A 20,505-nucleotide genomic window follows, 5' to 3' on the forward strand; every position below is an offset into this window, starting at 1 on the left:
TTCTATTTTGTACTTTCTCAAATGTACTAGTTTACTTTTCTGTAGTGGCCTGTAATAATTTTGTTGTGGCTTGTATTTCCTTTATCTCCTTTATCATTTTTTATTTAATTTTAAGAAACGGCTGGGTAATATTCAAAAGGTACAGTGATTTATACAGCACCCCACTCTCTCAGATTCGGTCACATGAGTACATAAAATCTTCCCTCGTTATCACTCTTGTGAGCCTCATGATCTCCTATTGTATGGATGTTTCCTAATTGGTTTAATTAATCTTTATTGATAGGCATTTATGTTGTTTCTAATCTTCTGTTGTTACGACAGTGCTGTGATGGATACCGTTTATATATGTCTATTCACAGATAAGGAAGTATACTTCCAGGTTAGATAACTAGAAGTAGAATTACTGGGTTGAAGGGTGTATCATTTGTAATCGTGGTGAATACTGTCACATTGCTTTCCATAGAGGTTATACTCGCTTATACCTGACTATACTAGTTCTCTAGCAATGTACGTGACGGCCTGTTTCTCCAGTCAGACTCACCAACATAGTGACGCACTTTGGGGAATTTTGCCAATCTGATAGGTGAAAAAAGATCATCTCAGTGCAGTTTTAATTGTATTGCTTTATATGGGTGAGGTTGAGTTTCTTTTCATATATCTAAGGGTGTTTGTTTTTCCTTTTCTGTGATCTATCCACTCCTACCTTTTCGCCATTTTTTTCTGTTGGGTTTTTACTTTTTGGTGTCAATTTGTAAGAGCTCTTTATGTCTTCATTTGTCTGGAGGAAGAAAAGCTAAAATTCGTATCTCAATCGGAAATTATTTTTAAACTTTGCTTCTGATGAATTTTAGTGTAAAAAATGTTTACTTTTATGCATGTAAATATATCAATCTTTTGCTTTAAGTTTTTGGGTTTAATGTCCCTTTTAAAATTACCTTTCTCACTAAAATTATTTTGTGAGTTATTTAAGTATATACTTCTATGTTTGATTTCCCTTGGCATAGAATGTACAGATTAAATCTTTTCTCCCCAAGATGATTACCAGATTGTTTCTATAACATTTATCAAGTGAACTATCTTTTCTTGACTAATTTGAAATCCCACTATTACTGCACACCAAATTTGAGTAAATATTTGGGAGATATATATATATATATATATATATATATATATATATATATATATATATATACTTTTTTTTTTTTTTTTTTGCGGTACGCGGGCCTCTCACTGTTGTGGCCTCTCCCATTGCGGAGCACAGGCTCCGGACATGCAGGCTCAGTGGCCATGGCTCACGGGCCCAGCCGCTCCACGGCATGTGGGATCTTCCCGGACTGGGGCACGAACCCATGTCCCCTGCATCGGCAGGCAGACTCTCAACCACTGTGCCACCAGGGAAGCCCTGGGAGATATATATTTATTTCTGGGTTCCCTATTTTGTTCCATTGATATGTTGTATAGTATTAGTTTCCTTTTATTGTTCTTTTTTCAAAACTTCCCTGCTAGTCTTAATTTTCTTTCCCTTTATGAACTTTTTTTTTAACATCTTTATTGGAGTATAATTGCTTTACAATGGTTTTTATGAACTTTTGAATCAGCTTGTTTAGTTAAATAAATAATCTTGTTGGTATTTTAGTGAGTTTTTAATCCCTTTAAACACAGCTGTTGTATAATGCAAGCAGATTGTCGTATTTTCTATCATTGATAGAGAACTAATCTCCTTGGTTTTGTGTCTGCTGACTGTTCTCTCCTGGTGGATTTTTTTTCCCTCACTTGGTTTGTAATTTTTTGTTGTGAGCTTATCTTTAGTGAGAGTGTTCTGTTTTGTTTTGTTTTTTCCAATCTGAGAGAGCTCAGTGCACTTTGGGTTGTAAAAATGTTCCTGTAAAGCAATTTGCATTTTTCTGTTGAGTGTTTTTCAAACCATGAGAAGTATAGTGTTTCTACACCAAGTTGTGTAAATTTAGATGCCAGCCATGATTTAGGTATTGGTTTTGAGGTTCTGTTTCTCATGGGACAGCCTTTCTCGCACTCAGCTTCCACCCTCCTCAAACCTCAGATAGAGTCAGGCTCCCTTGTTGGTAGAGTTTTCCTGGCTCCCTGTACTGATGGGCCAGACTTCTGCTGGCATGTCATCTCTAGCACCCATGTCCTTGGTGCTGGGGTCTTCTGTCCACCTCCAACTTGTTGGGAATTGGAACCTAGCCCTAACACCTATTTCTGAGCTCAGCTACAAATTTAAAATTAAGGGTTGTTTTTGTCCTCATTTCTGTGTGTTATAGCAGGAGAAAGTTCTACCTTTGCACCAACCAGAACTTGAAAATCTTTGGGAGCTGCCCTTCTCCCCTAGCATCTTTATTTTGGTTTTCATAATAATCTGTGTTTGTCAGACAACACTTAGCTTATGGGATTAGGCTTCTCTATAAGGGTTGGGGTGGGAAAGAGGGCAGTGAGTGGGAGCTCTTTGATTAGAATCTCCTGGGGAGCTTTTTCAAATATTCATGCTCTACATCCTCACCTCCTTTTTCAGCCAAGGTATACAAGATTGGTGGTGGGTGGGTGCTTGATGGGTATTTTGGAAGAAGATCCCCAGATGCTTCTCTTCTGCTGCCCCTGCTTCTCCTCAACTCACCCTCCACTCCTACGGAGAGTCACTATTCTAGTCTCAGATCAGAGCCAGATAAACAAGGTGGCAGTCGTGGTGTGTCATGGAGATGGCCAGCCTGGGTCTGCAGCACATAGTCGCACATACCTGGAACAGGTACCGGGGACTGGGGCACATTCACCTGCCTCTCTGTTGCCTGGACCAAATGTCCTATAGCTAGGAAGATAGTAGCGTGTTAAAACTGACAGCTTTCTCTTAATGTATCCAAAGCTTCTGAAATACCACCCATCTCTTTTTATAGATTGAGACATTTAGCACCCAAGAACTGTATAGATTTCAGCTTAGACAATTTGAGACACATCATGGATTGTGGCAGTCGTTTAACTGTGAATTTTCTTTGCGGCAGGTTGAAACTGGATATTCTGGTTCATGCTTAAAAATAGGAAAGTTAGCTATTAAGAACAGAGTCTCAGAGATATGCCTCTGCCATCTACTTAGAGTACAACCAAAAGATGCCAAAGCCAAGGGTCCCCAAAGACATAGATTAGGCAGCCCTGCTTCCTCATTTTACAGAAAAGAACACTGAGGCTTTGGGATGTAAGTGGCTTCACATGGTTTCAGAGCAAAACGGTACTGAATCCATTGCACTGGTCCTATAACTCCAGGACACTCTTCCAAGTAAACCACGTCCACTCAGAAAGCATCTCAGTACCAACTAATCCATGGGAGGGGACGGGTCACTTCATTTTGTATGCTGTGGTGGAAAAGACCTGACTACTATAATTTTTATAGTTGGTAAAGGAGCTGTCTTCTTCAGGCACTCATTATCGGCTGGGTCCTGACCTTCTAGGAGACAAGACAGAAAATGCATAATTAAAAGTTTAACCCAAGCCCTTGATGAAAGAATTTAAAGTAACAGTGTATTAACAGCTGACATTTAGTAAACACTCACCTTAGTCCAGGCACCCTGCTAAGTGCTTAACTCCTGTTGACTTGGTTATCTATACAACAAGACTCTGCTATTATTGGCTTCACTTTACAGATGGGGAAACTGGGGGGCAAAGAAGTTCAGTAACTTGACCAAAATGACACAGCTCCTAAGCGGCAACTAGGACTTGCACCCCAGGGACCATGCTCTTAGCCACGGCACACTACGGCCTCTCATAAATAGATCCAATGTGAAAAGTGAAAATCTGTTCTGTGACCACAGAATTAGTAGTATGTGTAATAAATACACAGGCTTTTCAGTGAATGGCATTTCTAGAAAATATTCTCCAGAAGTAATTTTAAATCAACTTTAACATTGGGTGGCTGGTTAGCGAATGTGAGAAGGCTGTTGTTTCCAGATAATACATTATGTCTGACAACCTTAAATTAGGGCTAGTTCTCAAAAACTTTAAAAAAAAATACATAACTTTTCTGATTATAAAAATAATACATGTACATTAAAGAAAATTGGATGATCTTGGACTTTTTTTTTTTTTTACTATTTTTATTGTATTTGTATATATGTACAGATGGTCCTAGATTTATGGTGGCTTGACTTGAGATTTTTTGACTTTATGATGGTGTGAAAGCCATATGCATTCAGTAGAAAGCCTACTTTGAGGTGTGGATTTTGATCTTCGGCTGAGCTAGCAATATGCCGTCGATGCTCTTGGGATGCTGGGCCGCAGCAGCCTCAGCTGCCACTCAGCCCCACAATCTCCAGGGTAAACAACCGATGACACTGCTTAGAACCGCTCTGTACCCAGACAGCCATTCTGGTTTTCACTTTCCATACAGTATTCAGTAAATTACAGGAGATATTCAACACCTTATTATAAAATAGGCTTTGTATCGGATGATTTCGCCCACCTGTAGTCTAATGGAAGTGTTCTAACGTAGGTGTTGTGAGCACTGTTAAGGAAGGCTGGGCTCAGCTATGATGTTCAGTAGGTCAGGTGTATTAAATGCATTTTGACTTAATGATATTTTCAACTCATCATGGGTTTACTGGGCTGTAACCCCATCTTAAATCTAGGCAGATGTGTGTGTGTCTCATATATGGAAACATGTATAAACTTGGGCGTTCCACTTGAAGAAAAATACTAAAATACTAAAATCCCTAGGTACCTAGCAGAGCTGGCGTTGGTTTTGTTTTTCTTTTTTAACCTAAATGCAATCATTTCACATGTGTTATTCTTTGACATGCTTTTTTGACTGCCTTGTTCTTTGGATTTTTTGAAAGCGTCATTGAGATATAATTGGTGTGAAATGAGCCATTTGTGTTATAGGGTACAATTTGGTAAGTTTTACATTAGGTGTGCAACCTAAAAAGACATCCCCACACACAAGATGATAAACATTTTCATCATGCCCCAGAGTTTCCTTGTACTTTTCTGTCCTTCCTGCCCCCCAGCCCTTGCTGCCTCTGACCCCAACCCCAGGTAGCCACTGATCTGCCTTCTGTCACTATAGATTACTTTTCACTTTTTAGAATATCATATAAATGGAATCATAGCCTGCGTTCCTTTGTGTCTGGCTTCTTTCACTCGCATAATTATTTTGAGATTGATTTCTTTTTTCATGTACCAGGAGTTCATTCATTTTTATGCTGAGCAATGCTCAGTTGCATAGATATATCATAATTGGCTTACCCCTTTCACCTGTTGAACTTTTGGGTTGTTTCCAGGTTTTATTGGCTATTATAAATAAAGCTGCTCTGAAAATTAGTGTAGAAGTCCTTGGACATAATTTTCATTTCTCCTGAGTAAATACCTAGGGGTGGAATGGCTGAGTCATAGGAGAGGGATAGGTTTGTCATTTCCATTTCCACCAGCTGTGGAATGAGAGTTCCACAGCTGTGTATGAGAGTTTCAGTGCCTCTACATCCTCACCAACATTTGACATGGTCCATCTTTTTCATTTTAACAGGTAGTTAGTTGTATCTTATTGGGGTTTCAATTTGCATTTCCCTAATGACTCATGGTCTCCAACGTCTTTTCATGCGCTTATGTGCCATTTACACATTTTCTCTGGTGAAGTGTCTTTTCAAATTTTCTTGCCCATTTTTGTATTGAGTGGTTTTCTTATTTTTGAGTTTTCAGAGTTCTTTATATTCAGAATACAAATCCTTTATCAAAAATGTGACTCGCCAGGGGATACAGGTTCGTGCCCCAGTCCGGGAAGATCCCACATGCCGCGGAACGACTGCTGGGCCCGTGAGCCATGGCCACTGAGCCTGCGCATCCGGAGCCTGTGCTCCACAACGGGAGAGGCCACAACAGTGAGAGGCCCGTGTACCACAAAGAAAACAAATGTGACTCGCAAATATTTTCTCCCAGTCTTTTTAGTCTCTTGTCTTTCAAAGAGGACAGGTTCTTAATTTTGATGAAATAAAATTTATCAGTATTTTTCTTTTATACATTGTGCTTTTTGGTGTTCAAGCTAAGAAATGTTTTGCCTACCTCAGTGACACAAAGATTTCCTCCTGTGTTTTTCCTAGACATTTTATAGTTTTAGAAATGTGTTATTTAGTTTCCAGATATTTAGGGATTTTCCAGCTATCTTTTAGTTGTTGATGTCTAGTTCCACTGTTGCCAGAGAACACAGTATGAATTGAATCTTTTAAAGTTTATTGAAACTTGTACTGTGTCCCAGGATATGGTCTATCTTGGTAAATGTCCTATGTGCTCTTGAAAACAATGTATATGCTGCTGTGTGGGTGGAGTATTCTGTAATTGTCAAATTGATAGAATCGTTCAGGTTGTCTATATCCTTACTTGCTTTCTGTCTCCTTGCTCTGTTATTGAGAAAAGGATGTTGAAACCTCTGACTATATTTGTGAAGTTGTCTATTCCTCCTTTTGTACTTTACCATTCTTCTTTTATATATTTTGAAATTCTGTTGCTAGAGGCAGAAATTATGTCATATTTATGAATTGAACATTTTATTGTTATGAAATTACCATGTTTATCTGATAGTCTTCTGCTCTGGATCTACTCTGTCTGATATTAAAATAGCCGCTCTGGGTTTCTTTTTATCAGCATTAGCATGATACATCTTTTTCCATCCTATGACTTTTAACATAATGGAGTATTTACATTTAAAGTAGGCTTCTTGTAAGCAGCCTATGGTTTGGTCTTGCTTTTTATCTAGTTTGACAGTCTCAGTGTTTCAACTGGGGTGTTTAGACCAGACTTGAGCAAACAGCAGCCAGCAGGCTAAATCTATGGCCCATGAACTAAGAATGGTTTTTACATTCTTAAAAGGTTGTTTAAAAAAATCAAAAGGAATATATGATAGAAATCATGTATGACCCCAAAAACCTAACATGTTAACATGGTCCTTTATGGAAAAAGTCCACAAACCCCTAGTGTAGAGTATTTATATTTAATGTGATGATTGATATGGTTTGGTTTAAGTCTGCAGTCTTGCTATGTGTTTTCTCTGTCTCATCTGTTCTTTCTTTCCCCTTTTTCTCTTTTTCTGCCTTTTTTTTTTTGGCTGCATTGGGTCTTTGTTGCTGCATGCAGGCTTTCTCTAGTTGCAGTAAGCAGGGGCTACTCTTCATTAAGGTGCGCAGGCTTCTCATTGCAGTGGCTTCTCTTGTTGCAGAGCATGGGCTCTAGGCACACGGGCTTCAGTGGTTGTGGCACGTGGGCTCAGTAGTTGTGGCTCACGGGCTCTAGAGTGCAGGCTCAGTAGTTGTGGCACATGGGCCTAGTTGCTCCACAGCATGTGAGATCTTCCCGTAGCTGGGCTCAAACCCATGTCCCCTGCATTGGCAGGTGGATTCTTAACCACAGCGCCCCCAGGGAAACCCCTCTGCCTTCTTTTGAATTGAGCCTTTTTTTCCCCTTGTTTATTAGCTATGACTCTTTGCTGTGTTATTTTAGTGGCTCTAGGGTTTGTAGTATCCACCTTTACCTTATCACATCTACCACTTCCTGTAGTAAAAGAACCTACACAGTGTACTTCCCTTTCTCCCCTCTGTCATTTGTGCAGTTATTGTCATACATATTACTTAGATGTGTGTTACAAACCACCCAATATATTGTTATTATTTTTGCTTTAATCAGTTATCTTTTTAAATATTTAAAGTTAGAAATGAAGATTTTACAATTGCCTACATAGTTACAATTTATAGTGTTCTTTTCTGTGTGTAGGTCCAGTGTTTCCACCTGATATCATTTTTCTTCCGCTGGAAGGGCTTCCTTTGGTTCATTTTATAGTGCAGCTCTATGGTGATGATTTCTTTCTTGTTTTCAGCTTTATTGAGATATAACTGACAAAAGTTATACATATTTAAGGTATACAACTTGATGTTTTGATGTATGTGTACATTGTAAAATGATTACCACACTCAAGCTAATTAACATGTTCATCGCCTCACATAGTTAGTAGTTTCTTTCTTTCTTCCTTTTTTTTTTTCTTGGTAGTGTTAAGAACACTTAGGATACACCCTCTTAGCAAATTTCATGTATACAGTATTGTTAACTATAATCACCATGCTGTACATTAGATCCCAGACTTAATCATCTTGCATACCTGCCCCTTTGTGCCTTAACACCTCCCCACATTCCCACCCCCCAGCTCCTAGCAACCACCATTCTACTCTCTGAATCTATGAGTTTGACTTTTTTAGGTTTCGCATGTAAGTGGATCATGCAGTATTTGTCATTCTGTGTCTGGCTAATTCCATTTAGCATAATGTCCTCCAGGCTCATCCATGTTACACAAATGGCAAGATCTCCTGATTTTTTAAGACTGAATAATACTTCATTATGCGTGTGTGTGTGTTTGTGCACGCGCGTGTGTGTCTGCCTATGATAAATTCTTTCCACTCGCGTATGTCTGAACACATCTTTTTTATCTTCACTTTTGAAAAATACTTTTGCTTTGTATAGAATTCGAGGCTGGCAGGGTTTCTCCCCCTGGTATTCTAAAGATGTTGCTCCACTGTCTTGTGGCCTGTATTATTTCCGACATGAAATCTTCTGTAATCCTTTTCTTTGTTCCTTTGTACATAATATTTCTTTTTCTCTCTGCTTTAAAGATTTTTCTCTTTACCACTAGTTTTTAGCAATTCACTGGTGTATTCATGTTTCTTATACTTGGGGTTCTTTGAGCCTCCTGGATCTGCGGGTTTATACTTTCTATCAAATTTGGAAAATTTTTGGTTACTGTTTCTTCAAATATTTTTTCTGTCTCCCATCCTCTCCTCTCATTTAGGTGGTCCCATCGTTTACTGATTTTCTGTTTTTTTCAGTATTTCGCTCTTTCTTTGTTTCATTTCGATAGTTCCTATTGGCATGTTTTCAAGTTCACTTGTCTTTTTTCTGCAGTGTATTATCTGCTATTAACACCATCCAGTGTATTTTTCATCTCACTTAATGCAGTTTTTAATCTCTAGAAGCTTGATGTAGGTCTTTTTTTTAAGATACAGTTTGTATGTCTCTGTTTAACATGGCTAATACTTCCTCTAGTTTCCTGAGTGGAATAGAGTTATAATAACCGTCTTAATATCCTGTCTAATAATTCTGTCACCTGTGTCATTTCTTGCTAAGTTTTAGTTGATTAGTTTTCCCCTGCTACGTCTTGTGTTTTCCTCTTTCCCTGCATCTTGGTAATTTTGTATTGGACGCCAGACATTGTGGATTTTACCTTGTTGGGCACTGAATGTGTTTGTATTCTCTAAACTACTCTTGAGATTTGCTCTGGGTCACAGTTAAGTTCCTTAGAAAGAGCTTGATTCTTTTTTGTCTTGCTTTCAAGCTTTATCAGAGGGATCAGAGCAGTGTTTAGTCTGTGATTAATCTTTCTTATTACAGAGGAAAGACCCTTAGTACTCTAAGTACCCTGTGAATTGAGTGAGTTTTTCTGGGGTTTTGTTTGTTTTTGTTTGTTTTTTTCACTGTGGGAAACAGAGTGAACAGGAAATAATTGGCAATAGGCATTATTCTCAGCCCTGCGTGAACTCCAAGCACTGTTTCTTTTAATCCTTCCAAGTGGTTCTTTCACTGGCCTTCATTCATTTTAAGGTCAGCACTCCGCTGGAGGCTCAGGGGAGGCCCTCTGGAGATGTGTGGCATTTCTCTGTGTAGCTGTCCCCTCTGCATCCCTCTCCGTGCAAACTCTGACAGCCTTTGCTTCTCTGGATCTCTGCCTCTGTCTCCCCAACTTGGGGAGACCACCATAGTCCGCCAGTGTCACCCTTCTCTGTGCCACAACCCAGAAACTCTCTCAAGGCAGTAAGAAGGGCACCTGTGCGGCTCACACCATCTGTTTCCCATCTCTCAGGATTTACTGTCTCTCCTTGTTCAAGTTTTAATATCTTCAGAGTCTTTTTTTTCATGTTTTTTTTTTTTTTGTCTATTTCAGTTGTTTCAGGTGGGAGGGTAAATCTGGTTCCTCTTCCCTCTTGTCTAGAAGCAGAAGTGGTTTCAGGTGATTTTTCATTTCTTTGTGCTTTGCTCTGTTAAGATCTTGTCTTTGCACTCAGCATGTTTCACTCTCCTAATTGCATTTGTTAAAGCTTCGGTATTTACAAAGTAAATAAATCTTTGAAAAGACAAATGACCTACTGTAGAAAGACATTTGCAGCCAAAAAAAAGTTTTTTTACCATATAAACGCCTCTTACAAATCCATGAGAAAAAGATAGAAATGATAATAGATATAGAAATGGCCAGTGAGTGTATTTTTCAAATGGTCCCCCAACTAGTAATCAAAGAATTGTAAACATTATGATCTTGGATTAAGGACCATCATTCTTCCTTAGAGATGCTGGTGCGAGAGTGGGAAGTGGCACCCCCATCCTACACTGGTGGGCATGTGTGCACAGTGGCTCAGCCTTTCTTGTGGGCATGTTGTCAGCATATATCCAGATGCCTAAAAGTGAGCCTACCTTGAGCCGTATTTTACTTTATTTATTCATTCTGAAACATGATAAGAATATGGGCGAAGATTTAGGTACAATATGTTTCATATGTCAGTGTTTATAATGGTGGAAATATTGAAAACCACTTAAAGTCACAGATAGGGATTGATAAGCAAATGCGATACATCTATAGTTTGGTTTTTTTGTGTAGTCATAAAAACAGCATTGTGGAAAATTAATATCAAAAATTAATATCATTGTGATATCAAAAGATTTTTATCACATGTAATGTGAACATACAGTATATGAAACAGCATGTGTTACATGATCCCATCTTTGTTTAAAAGATTGACGCCTATGATTATCCTCTATGAATACTGACATTTCTGAGTGGTGAATTTATGAGTTTTTATTTCCTTATTTACTTATATTTTCAAATTTTCTATTGTACATATGTATCGCCTTTGTAATAAGAAGAGTGGAGTGATTTTTTGTTATTTAAAATGTTTGTTAAATGCTATAGGCCAGGTATTGGCCAGCTTTTTCCACGAAGAGCCAGATAGTAAATATTTTAGGTTTTTGAGCCAGATGGTCTCTGTCACAACTGTCCCACTCTGCTGTTTTAGCACAAAAATAACCATAGACAATACATAAGTGAATGAAAGTGGCTGTGTTCCAACAAAACTTGATTTTCAAAAGGACCTGGCAGGCTGCCGGTAGCTGAAGATGCTATAGCCACTTGGGTGTCTAGATTAACTGAAGGCCAGCATCCCTCTGTTCGTAGGTATTTGCAGGCTCTGTTCCTTGCTTTTCTCTCCCAGCACATTTAGAAAAAGCCATGGATCCACATTAACAAAATCCACATTTGTAACAAGAAAACGTAACCTCTTTGCAAACTATTTGAGTTTGTCTTTTCCCGCATTTTAAACCATACTTTTAACTATTATTCCATTGTTATTTTGACTTTTTCTTTCCTCGGTAAAAAAAAAAAAAAAGATCTTACTTGGCAGGTCTTAGGATCTGGAGGCTTTACTTACAGGAAAATTAATGCTTAGCCATGTTCTTTCCTGGCACCTAAATATTCATTTCTGCAGTTAAATACAGGTAAATGGGTCATGAGGCCTTTTTCTTTTTCCAGGTAGAACTGGAGATGCCAAGCAAATTCTATACTTCTGAAAGGAGCAGATCAGGCTAGTGTAGACAAATGAAATACTGGCAATCCCCAACCTGCTTCAGGAAATCACTTCAACTTCCTTCTCCAGGAAGAACATTTTTCAAGAGTCAGTTTGCAAAAGTCACGGGATGAATTGTAGCCGTGCTTTTTCTTGGTTACCCGTTATGTCCTGAATCTGCTGTTGCACTCACTAACCACTCTTGATTCTGCGTCCTGTGTACACTGGAGATGTGACATAGGACAAGAGTGCAATGGGGAAGGGTCTCCTGGGCCAGGCTTACCCAGCTGGTCTTGGAACCCATTAGGAATGTGGGTCAGGCTGATGTGAGCATGTTACCTACTGGGGAATCCACCGCGGCACACGCACTCAGGTTGACTCCACAGGGGAAATCCGTGAGATTCTGGCATGTGCGGCTGCGTTTTCTGTTCTAGATGCTACTTCTCTTCCTACTTCCTTGTCCTACTCTTCCTTCCTCAACTCCTCTGAGGAAGCATGACCACACAGCTCCTAACAGGCTCTGACTGACACACCCTCACCTGCATAGCGCTCCAGCCTTGCCAGCCTCCTCGAATCACCTGACGCCTCCGCATGGGCCCTTCCGCACATTGCTCCCCACCGTGTGGGTCCAACAGCTGCAGACCTTGAAACATGCTGTCGTTCCAGTGCGAAGGGGACCGGACCCTCTGAAGGCACACGGCCACCGAGACCTCCCTCGGTGCGTGCTTAGATGCCTGGGCCCTTGGAACCTGAGTGCCGATGTGGCTTGACTTGGGCTGATAAAGCACAGGGTTATCTCTTTTGTCGTGTGATAGAGATGGACTGCTCATTTCACAGCTGTGGATTTTCCCCCTTCTGTCTCCTCAGAAATCGCAGGTGCTCCAGTGTCTGAAATTTCTGGGCCTTTCTCGACAGAGGACATAGCCAGCAACTGCGTCCCCGCCCTGCCTTTGAGTGAGCCCATTTTGTGGATCGTGTCCTATACTCTCATGAGCGTGTGTGGAATCATCCTTCTTATCTTAATCATCCTGCTGCTACTTCCGTTCCGGTGCCGGCATCTCCCCCCAGATCCCGAGGTCGTCAATGATGAGTCCTCTCTCGTCCGGCATCGCTGGAAATGAAGAGAAAAGCCTAAACTCTAGCAACCTTGAACTCAAGGATTATGACAATTCAAGGGGCAGCAGGCAGGGGTTATAAGGCAAGGTTTCTTCCTGTGTCCATTAGTCTTAAGTCTCTGTTCTGCTCCCAGATGCCTTCCAGATTCACTGTATTTTGATTCTTGATTTTAAAGCTTCCGCCTACTCTCCTACTTCCAAGGAAAATGATAATAAAAGACACCTCATTCATAATCAAAACAGAGTGAATTGGGCTTCAGGCTTTATGTAGCTGGTTATGCCAAACTATCTAGGTGTGCCACCCCCCCACCCCCCAAAAAAAAGAAAAGGAAAGAAAAGAAAACCAAGCGCCTTGCTTGTTTGGCTTGTTCTCTTCTCCCTCCTATCTCTGGAGAAACAAGTGCATATAGTTTATAACTCTTCTTAGCTAATGGGAAGCTTTTTGTATTAATCACATTTAAGGGTATTTTGTACCAGGCTCGGCCTGCGTCAACGTGGTACAAGAAGGCTCACAGTATGACTGCAGAAGAAGTCTGGGGCCTGATGGTCCAACCATCCTGCCCCCTTCTGAGTTGGAAAAAGAGCAGCAGGCCCCTTTTCTGGGTCTCTCTGTGCTCTGACTGGGAGCTGGACTCTACTAAGGAGAGATGAGCACTCAAGTCTTCACCAGCCTCTTCTGAAGATGGAAGGCCTTCGAGTGGGAAGGAAACCTACTCTTGGTACTCAATACTTCCATAGTATTGTGGGTATAAAAGTAAAAACTACCTCTGCTGAGACTTTTTCCCAGGGTCCTGTGCCTGATGGGGGTACAGGCAGCCTGGTTCCAGCCGCTGCCCTCACCTAAAGAATCCTCTTTCCAGCAGGCGAGACATAATAGGTGCTGAACGACACGTCAACCTGGAGACGTTCTGTCACCAGGCTGGTTACCATCACAGAAGCTTACTCTTACTTAAAATGGACAAACACTATATTAAGGAGAAAAACAAATTCTCTTTCACTAGCTTAGTTGTTTCTTTTTCCAATTCTCCTCTGAAGGCAGGTTGCTGATTACTCTTTGGGGAAATAGAGAAATGGCTAAATACCCATACTCCTGACCAGCTCTCCGAGGAAGGAAGGCACAAGACATGCAAAAGATGCTAGGGGATTTCTACTTTTTCCTGTGCTTTGGAACCAACGTGCTTCTCTTTGCAGGACTCCCTAGGCTCGGGCACACCCGTCTGAAACAGCTTAACCAAGTCCGTCAACAGTTGACCTACATGCGTCTTCCCTTTGGCGTGTTCAGTCTTTGGTGATGAGTTGTGTGTGCAGTGGTATCCTTATTTGGGGAAATCCACACTTGCTGTCATTTATTTGAGGGCTTTGGCAAAAGAAAAGCAGATGACTTTAACGTGATGTCATTTGAAGAAGGGTTTAAAGCCAATATCCCTTCTGTCACTGGGTGCCAAGTTCAGGGTTCCCTTTGCATTGCTATTGGGATGGGTTGGATATATACTACAACCCCATTGGAAGGGCTAACTGAAGTATCTCCTCTGGCTGGAGTGTTATGTGTGTTCAAAATAGGCTTCCTATGGATGTTTCAGCCACCTGCCCTGCACACTGTCTCCCCAGGTCACCTCCATATTGAGAAATAGGTGACCATGCCAAAGAGATGTGGAGCCACTTATACATCTCTTGGTGTCCTCACAGACTCTCTAGAAGCCACAAGAATCTGTGGGATTCTTGTGAAGAAGGTTTGAGGTGTGTCTTAGAACATGGATCTTCTGTGTTCTTCAAGATTCATCCAGGCATGGCCGTGGTGGGAACGATGCCCTCTTGAAATGGGATGATAGATTCTGTTATCAGAAGCTCATTATCATTTCCACTCTCAGCTAGCTGAGAGGTAATAGTTTCAAAATACATTTCAGAGATAGAAATCTCTGGAATTCCAATTCTCTTTTTGCCCTCTTGGCTTTTTCATGGGTTCCTATTTTGTGGGCCGCTTTACCTAGGTGTGAAGGCAACAACCCTAGACAGTGCCTTCCCCTTGGTGTGAAAAATCCAAACCCCTGAAATAAAAGGAGGGAGTTGCAAGTATGACCCTGTTAGTTTTGCTACTTATTTCTTCACTCAGGCATCTTCTGTTTCATTTTCCCGTGTTCTGTTTCCAAGCTGGGGACCATTTCTCTAGTTGCAGATTCGTAGGCACTGTTCCCAAAACACTTGATAAAAGCAAGTTAGATTTCAAGCTTGGGTATTTGAATGAAGTTTGCTATAATGCTCTGTATTTCCTATCAAATTTCTCTACCTTTTCATCTGAGATGTCATTGGATGTGACATTTTAATGGAAATGCTTAAATTACAAAAGCATAACTTAGCAACAAGAATGAAATAGACAGTTGAAAGTAGGACATTCTCCTGGCATACCTTGCTGCTGAAAATTGGACTTTGAGTCAAAACCCTGTTAGTGACACTCAACTCCTCCAGTTATGTAAATTGATACTTAGCTTGGCAAACCTTCAAGGAGGCTTGCTTTGAACAGGAAAGGGGGTGGCAGTCCTTTGGGGGTGTCATTTTTACCTCACAGCACACTGTGGAAGGTTATGGAAGATGGTCCTCTCCTGAAAGACGAAAATTAGCATTAGGTTTTTGTCAAAATCTTGTCAACTCTCTGATGGGAAATGGATGCTTCTACATGAACAATGTTTTGTTTTTGTTTCTGTTTTTAATAGGCTGATGCTTTATAGTCTTGATAATTTATTCAGAAGCCTGAAATGAAATCCTGTCTTCAGAAACTGAAACTTTATGAAAAATAGTAATGGATGGGGATTGATTCTATTCTTTTCCTCTGGAATTTAAAAGAACAAGTGTTTGGTGTCTGATCACTATGGCATTTACCATGGTGAACAATTCTGTATTTCTCATGAACCAAAAAACAAGTACCTGGCATTAAAGAAACAGATCCCTTGTGTGTGACAACAGGGAAGGTCTCCCTGAACGCAGTCCACTCCCAAACTTTTGTAAGAATTTTTTTTTTTTACCTGATTCTGTGTAACACAGATGTTGAGGTCAGAGATAAATTTGGGGTCTATTACAGTTCAAAACTATGAAAATAACCCACAGTAATGCAGCATTAACAACTTCACAGAGCTTTGGGTAGTAGATTTTGCAAAGCAGTTTTGATTTGGGCATTCTGTCATCTCCTTTAAAAGGAGAGGAAGGATTATTTCTTTATTTAATAGGTTCTCCTCTCAAATGGAAATTTGTTAAATCCCTCTTACCAAGTCCCCACCGGTGGAGTTGCCAGGCATGGTTCAGTTCCAAGTTCTGGCCTAGGGCCACTTGATGTCATTGGAAATAAATCACTGCCCAACAGCCTGTTCCATAAACAACAACAATTGAGTTTCATAGACTTTATCCTTATTAGTAGAAACAAAATAATTGAGTGGAATTCCAGTGCATTTTTCTCTTGCACAAACTTACTAGAATTTATTACAGAACTGTTCAGAGGGAAAACTTACCACTGAGTTTGTGTTTTTTTTTTCTTTTTTAGGAAAAACAGCTAAACACCATAAAATGTAAAATTATGGGTTTTGCCAAGAGGGATACTAGATTTCTAGTGCAAAAAAACCTCCACACAACAGAAGTTATTGTGTACATTTCTAGTGGGTTTTAAGGATTTCAGATTTGAACTTATGGCAGTTTACCAATTAAGTAGCAAGAGAGTGGGGAGGAAAAAAATAAAAATATAATCGAAAGTGTGCTAACAAAATAAGCAGAATTAGCTCTTTTGGAAAAGTAGCTTCAATTCCAGGAATCCTCAGATTTCTTTTACCCTGAAAGCTGGCAAAGCAGTTGGAGATGTGATTTGTTTCACACAGCCACAACCCCCAAACTTCAAGAACATTCAGGCTGGAGTCGTGTGTCAGATGTCAGCACGGAAACAGCGAGAAAAGGTGGCCCCTTACGCTTACACCGATCCCGGGGAAGATTGGGGCATCCAAGGAACACAGAGTAGGTGATGGTTGGGATTGGGAAAATTCTAGAACCTGGGAAGGGTGGTGGGGTAAGAAGTCTTGTCCCTTGGTCAGCAGATGACTGCAAAGGTCTGGACAAACTGAGAACAACACAGGATGTCACAGGAAACTCATTTCCCTGAGTTTTTGGCACGGCCTACATTTTTTAGGAATTTTCCAAACGAACCCCTCAGGATGCATAATTTGTCAAAGAGAAACTTGCTTTGCAGCCATAACCTGTGTTCTAACAAAACTAGAGACACCTGAACTCCCAAGCAGGACCCTGTCTTTAGGCTGTAGGTTCAGGGTTGTGCCCTGGGAAATTCATAGGGCAGGGGTCAAGGGTCTGGAGCCAAAGGGAGGTTGGCAGGGTTTGGGATCTGAGCATCTGGGGAGGCCTCCTGGCTGCAGCCACCCTGGTAGTTGCACTGAAAGCTGGAAAACTCAGATATGGCCATGTCCACCCAGCCCTGCTGGTCAGCCCACTGACTCAGAAAGAGTCCTGCAGCTTCTTGACCATACTCCTTCTCTGGGGACACCTGCTGTCAGGTACACTTCCAGAAAGAAGGGCTTGAGGGCAGCAGAAGGCTCCCTTGGGGCACTGCTGTCCCCACTGAGAGCCTGGGCACCAGCGTCCTCGAGTCCACGCAGTCGCAGAGTGCACGCCAGCCCTCATCAGAATCCGTGCAGCTCCGGGCTCCCTGGGAGACTTGGTGAGAATGCCTTCCCTGTGGGGGGAGGGGGGGTGGCCGGTGGAAACAGCCTGATGCCCCAGGTCAGCAACCTTGTGAGATGTGGTCGTGAGAGCAAAGCCGGGCCTCCCGGTGATGCAGTCTGCAAAACCTCTAGTTAGTGGGATCAAGTAGGAGTGTCACAAGGACAAGATGTGACCAATCAGTACACCCCTCTCTGGTACCCCTATCTCTCAGCTTTCTCTGGGTTTCCTATAATCAGATATTGCATACAGACGTCCAGTGTTTGTAAACTACATTGTACTGTGTGACCTCACAGCACACGTGCTCTTAAAGGGCACCCAGTACCTAAAGGCTGGCAAGAGGCACATGAAGGTTCCAGATAAACTCAGATGCAGCCCACAGCAAGACTGACTCCACAGCAAGACTGACTCCACAGCACCTGAGCTTTGGTGCTCAAGGGCCTCCATGTGTCCCATAAAGCCTTCGGGTACTTGCTGGGACACCACTGGCAGAGCAGTGATTCTGGATGTGTCGAGCTTAGCATCTCAGGATACGGGAGAGGGTGTGATGGTAAGTCTCACCTCTAGATATCGGTTGGTCAGGGCTTGCCAGTACCCTGGGAGCAGCAATGAGAAGTGGGCAGTTCTTTCTGCAGGTGGAGAGTCATTGGTAGAGGATCACCTGGGTAAAGTTTAAATGGCACGTAACACACAGGTGTACCCCACACGTATCAGTCTGAATAGAATATTTTTTGCCAATGTAGATTTATAAATTATATAATTATAAATTATAGGTTTATAAAATAGATTTTGAATACAAGCACAGCTGTCATACTAATATCACTAAAAGGAGATTTGAGGTCTTAAAAATCTTTGAAACCTAGCCTAATTTGACACTGATGTTTTTCCATACAATTTCCTTTTGGTTGGAATAATTAGGTTTTTTTTTTGTTTTTTTTTTTTTTGCGGTACGCGGGCCTCTCACTGTTGTGGCCTCTCCCGTTGCGGAGCACAGGCTCCGGACGCACAGGCTCAGCGGCCATGGCTCACGGGCCCAGCCACTCCGCGGCATGTGGGATCTTCCCGGACCGGGGCACGAACCCGCATCCCCTGCATCGGCAGGCGGACTCTCAACCGCTGCGCCACCAGGGAAGCCTGGAATAATTGTATTTTTATTCATCGTGCACGCATGGATCAGAATCGCATGAGAAGGCAAGTGTCTCCAAGAGGGCTTATTTTTTCTTCTTTTTAAACGCTCCATGTGAGAGGGTAGTTGAAAGTTTCCTAATATAACTAAGGTTTCAGCTTGCTTCATTTCCCCTGTTGAAATAAAATTTCACCTGCGCCTCATGCCCTGGTAGTCAACACTTCTGGGTGAAAGCTAAGAAAACCTTCAAAACTTATCTCTGTGAGATAAAAAATAAGCAAAGCTAATTAAGGATTTATTCACTTATAATGAAAATCACCAAAAATAAACTTCCGTAACCCCAGTTTCTTTTACAGTTTTGTGTTCTTTGCTGCTAGTATTAACAACTTGGAACTGTTTTTTCTCATTTCCTAATTGTGGATGTAATGTTATACATTCTTATCAGTGAGGCTGGCAATTCTGTTTAGGGTTGGAATTAGCATAATGAGAGGGAAAAGAATGAATGAGATTTACCATGTGCTAACATGAGATGAATTTTTGTAATCTAGAATGATGTATTTCCTACTGTATCTGTTAATTCGCACCGTTAAATATACTTAAAATGTAAAATCCCTATGTTCAGTCACGTAAAGCAGCCACTCATTTTTTTCTCAAAAAGGGTGACTTTTCTGCACCAGCAGTGTTTCTCTTTTGGCTGAAGAGCTGCAAGCCTTGTATTCTAAAAAAAAAAGTCCTGAAAGTAGTGCTTTAGAAAATGTACTTATGTGTGTATCTCACATTTACATCCTTTAATACACAATGCTTAAGTGTAACCTGTATTTCTGAAAATGCTTCAGGTTATTTTATATTTCCCTTTTGAAAATTTCCTCTATTTTTAGTATATCATGTTGATTTAAATCAAAGTCATGATAGGACCAGGAGCTGGACTACAGAGGTATTCATGCTGTCTGAGAAGATGCTATCTTAGCTACTGACAAGTATTCAAATTCCTATGCACCTCAAAAGTGGAATTTTCTACAATAATCTTATTTTTCTACCTGTCTGTTCCAATTTGAGATATGTACCATTGAAAAGGAGATTAAAGAGTTTGGTTTGAATAAATAATACTTACAACTTGTTGGGTTTGGGATTTTTTTTAATACTTGGGTCAAGTCACACTTCTGAAATTACTGTCGGTGACGTGTCACGCTCTGCTTACCTCCCCTACTTTAATGTGGGTTCCTGGAAAGTATCCAAGAGAAAACCGAATGAAGGCGTGGGCCAAGTCCAACCGTTAAGGTATACAATAGGCTGGACATGCGAGAAGAGAACGGTCCCGGGGAGGAGTGGAGAGAAACCGCCTATAGAAAAGCCCCCCAGTAAGCACATCTAAACAGTCAAGAATTTTACAGGGCTGTCATACGGGGACTGAAAACGGCCGGATTGGGAATGCTCCGGACCCACTCCCACTATCACCCAGCAAGGAGATGGCATTCTCCAAATTCTACAGGTGAGAAACCAGCTCCAAGTCACATGCCCAGGAAAACACAAGCAAAGGGTTAGCCCTGGGAATGGACCCAGCCTTGTCCGCCTCCAAAAGCAAAGCTTCCAGGACTGCACTACACTCTCCCGCCCAGGTGCCGTGCTAAATCACACCTTCCAGAAGCCTAAGGATCCAGCCGATGGGTCAGTCTCTAGAGAGGGGTGTGCGCCAACTCAGGCGAAGCAGAAATACTTTATGGAGACGGACATCATCCCTGAGCCGTAAGCAACACTTGAAAAGTACCCTTCTTTCAGGCACTAGACACTTTTTGGTTGACAATACCCAGACAAGGAACAACAACAAAAAAAAAGAGGGTCAGACTATTAGGAGAGAAAGCAATAGTTACTGGAGAAACAGAATAGGAGGTATAATTTCTAATAATAAAGGAGATTATTT

At 41.2% G+C, this 20,505-nt stretch overlaps 1 protein-coding gene across 2 annotated transcripts in view; it reads left to right on the forward strand.

Moving 5' to 3' along the window:
* BACE2 (beta-secretase 2) overlaps nucleotides 1-12,994 on the forward strand; it is an 86,424-nt gene extending 73,430 nt beyond the window's left edge. Inside the window, exon 9 of one of the 2 annotated variants that reach the window (XM_065876187.1) lies at nucleotides 12,507-12,994. In XM_065876187.1, the coding sequence (XP_065732259.1) occupies nucleotides 12,507-12,760 (254 nt within the window). In that variant the 3' untranslated portion in view covers nucleotides 12,761-12,994. The remainder of the gene's footprint in view (nucleotides 1-12,506) is intronic. The other variant, XM_065876188.1, reaches the window with a different exon arrangement.
* Nucleotides 12,995-20,505: the final 7,511 nt, after the last annotated feature.

This window comes from Phocoena phocoena, chromosome 4 (genome assembly GCF_963924675.1).
Source record: "Phocoena phocoena chromosome 4, mPhoPho1.1, whole genome shotgun sequence".
NCBI lineage: Eukaryota > Metazoa > Chordata > Mammalia > Artiodactyla > Phocoenidae > Phocoena > Phocoena phocoena.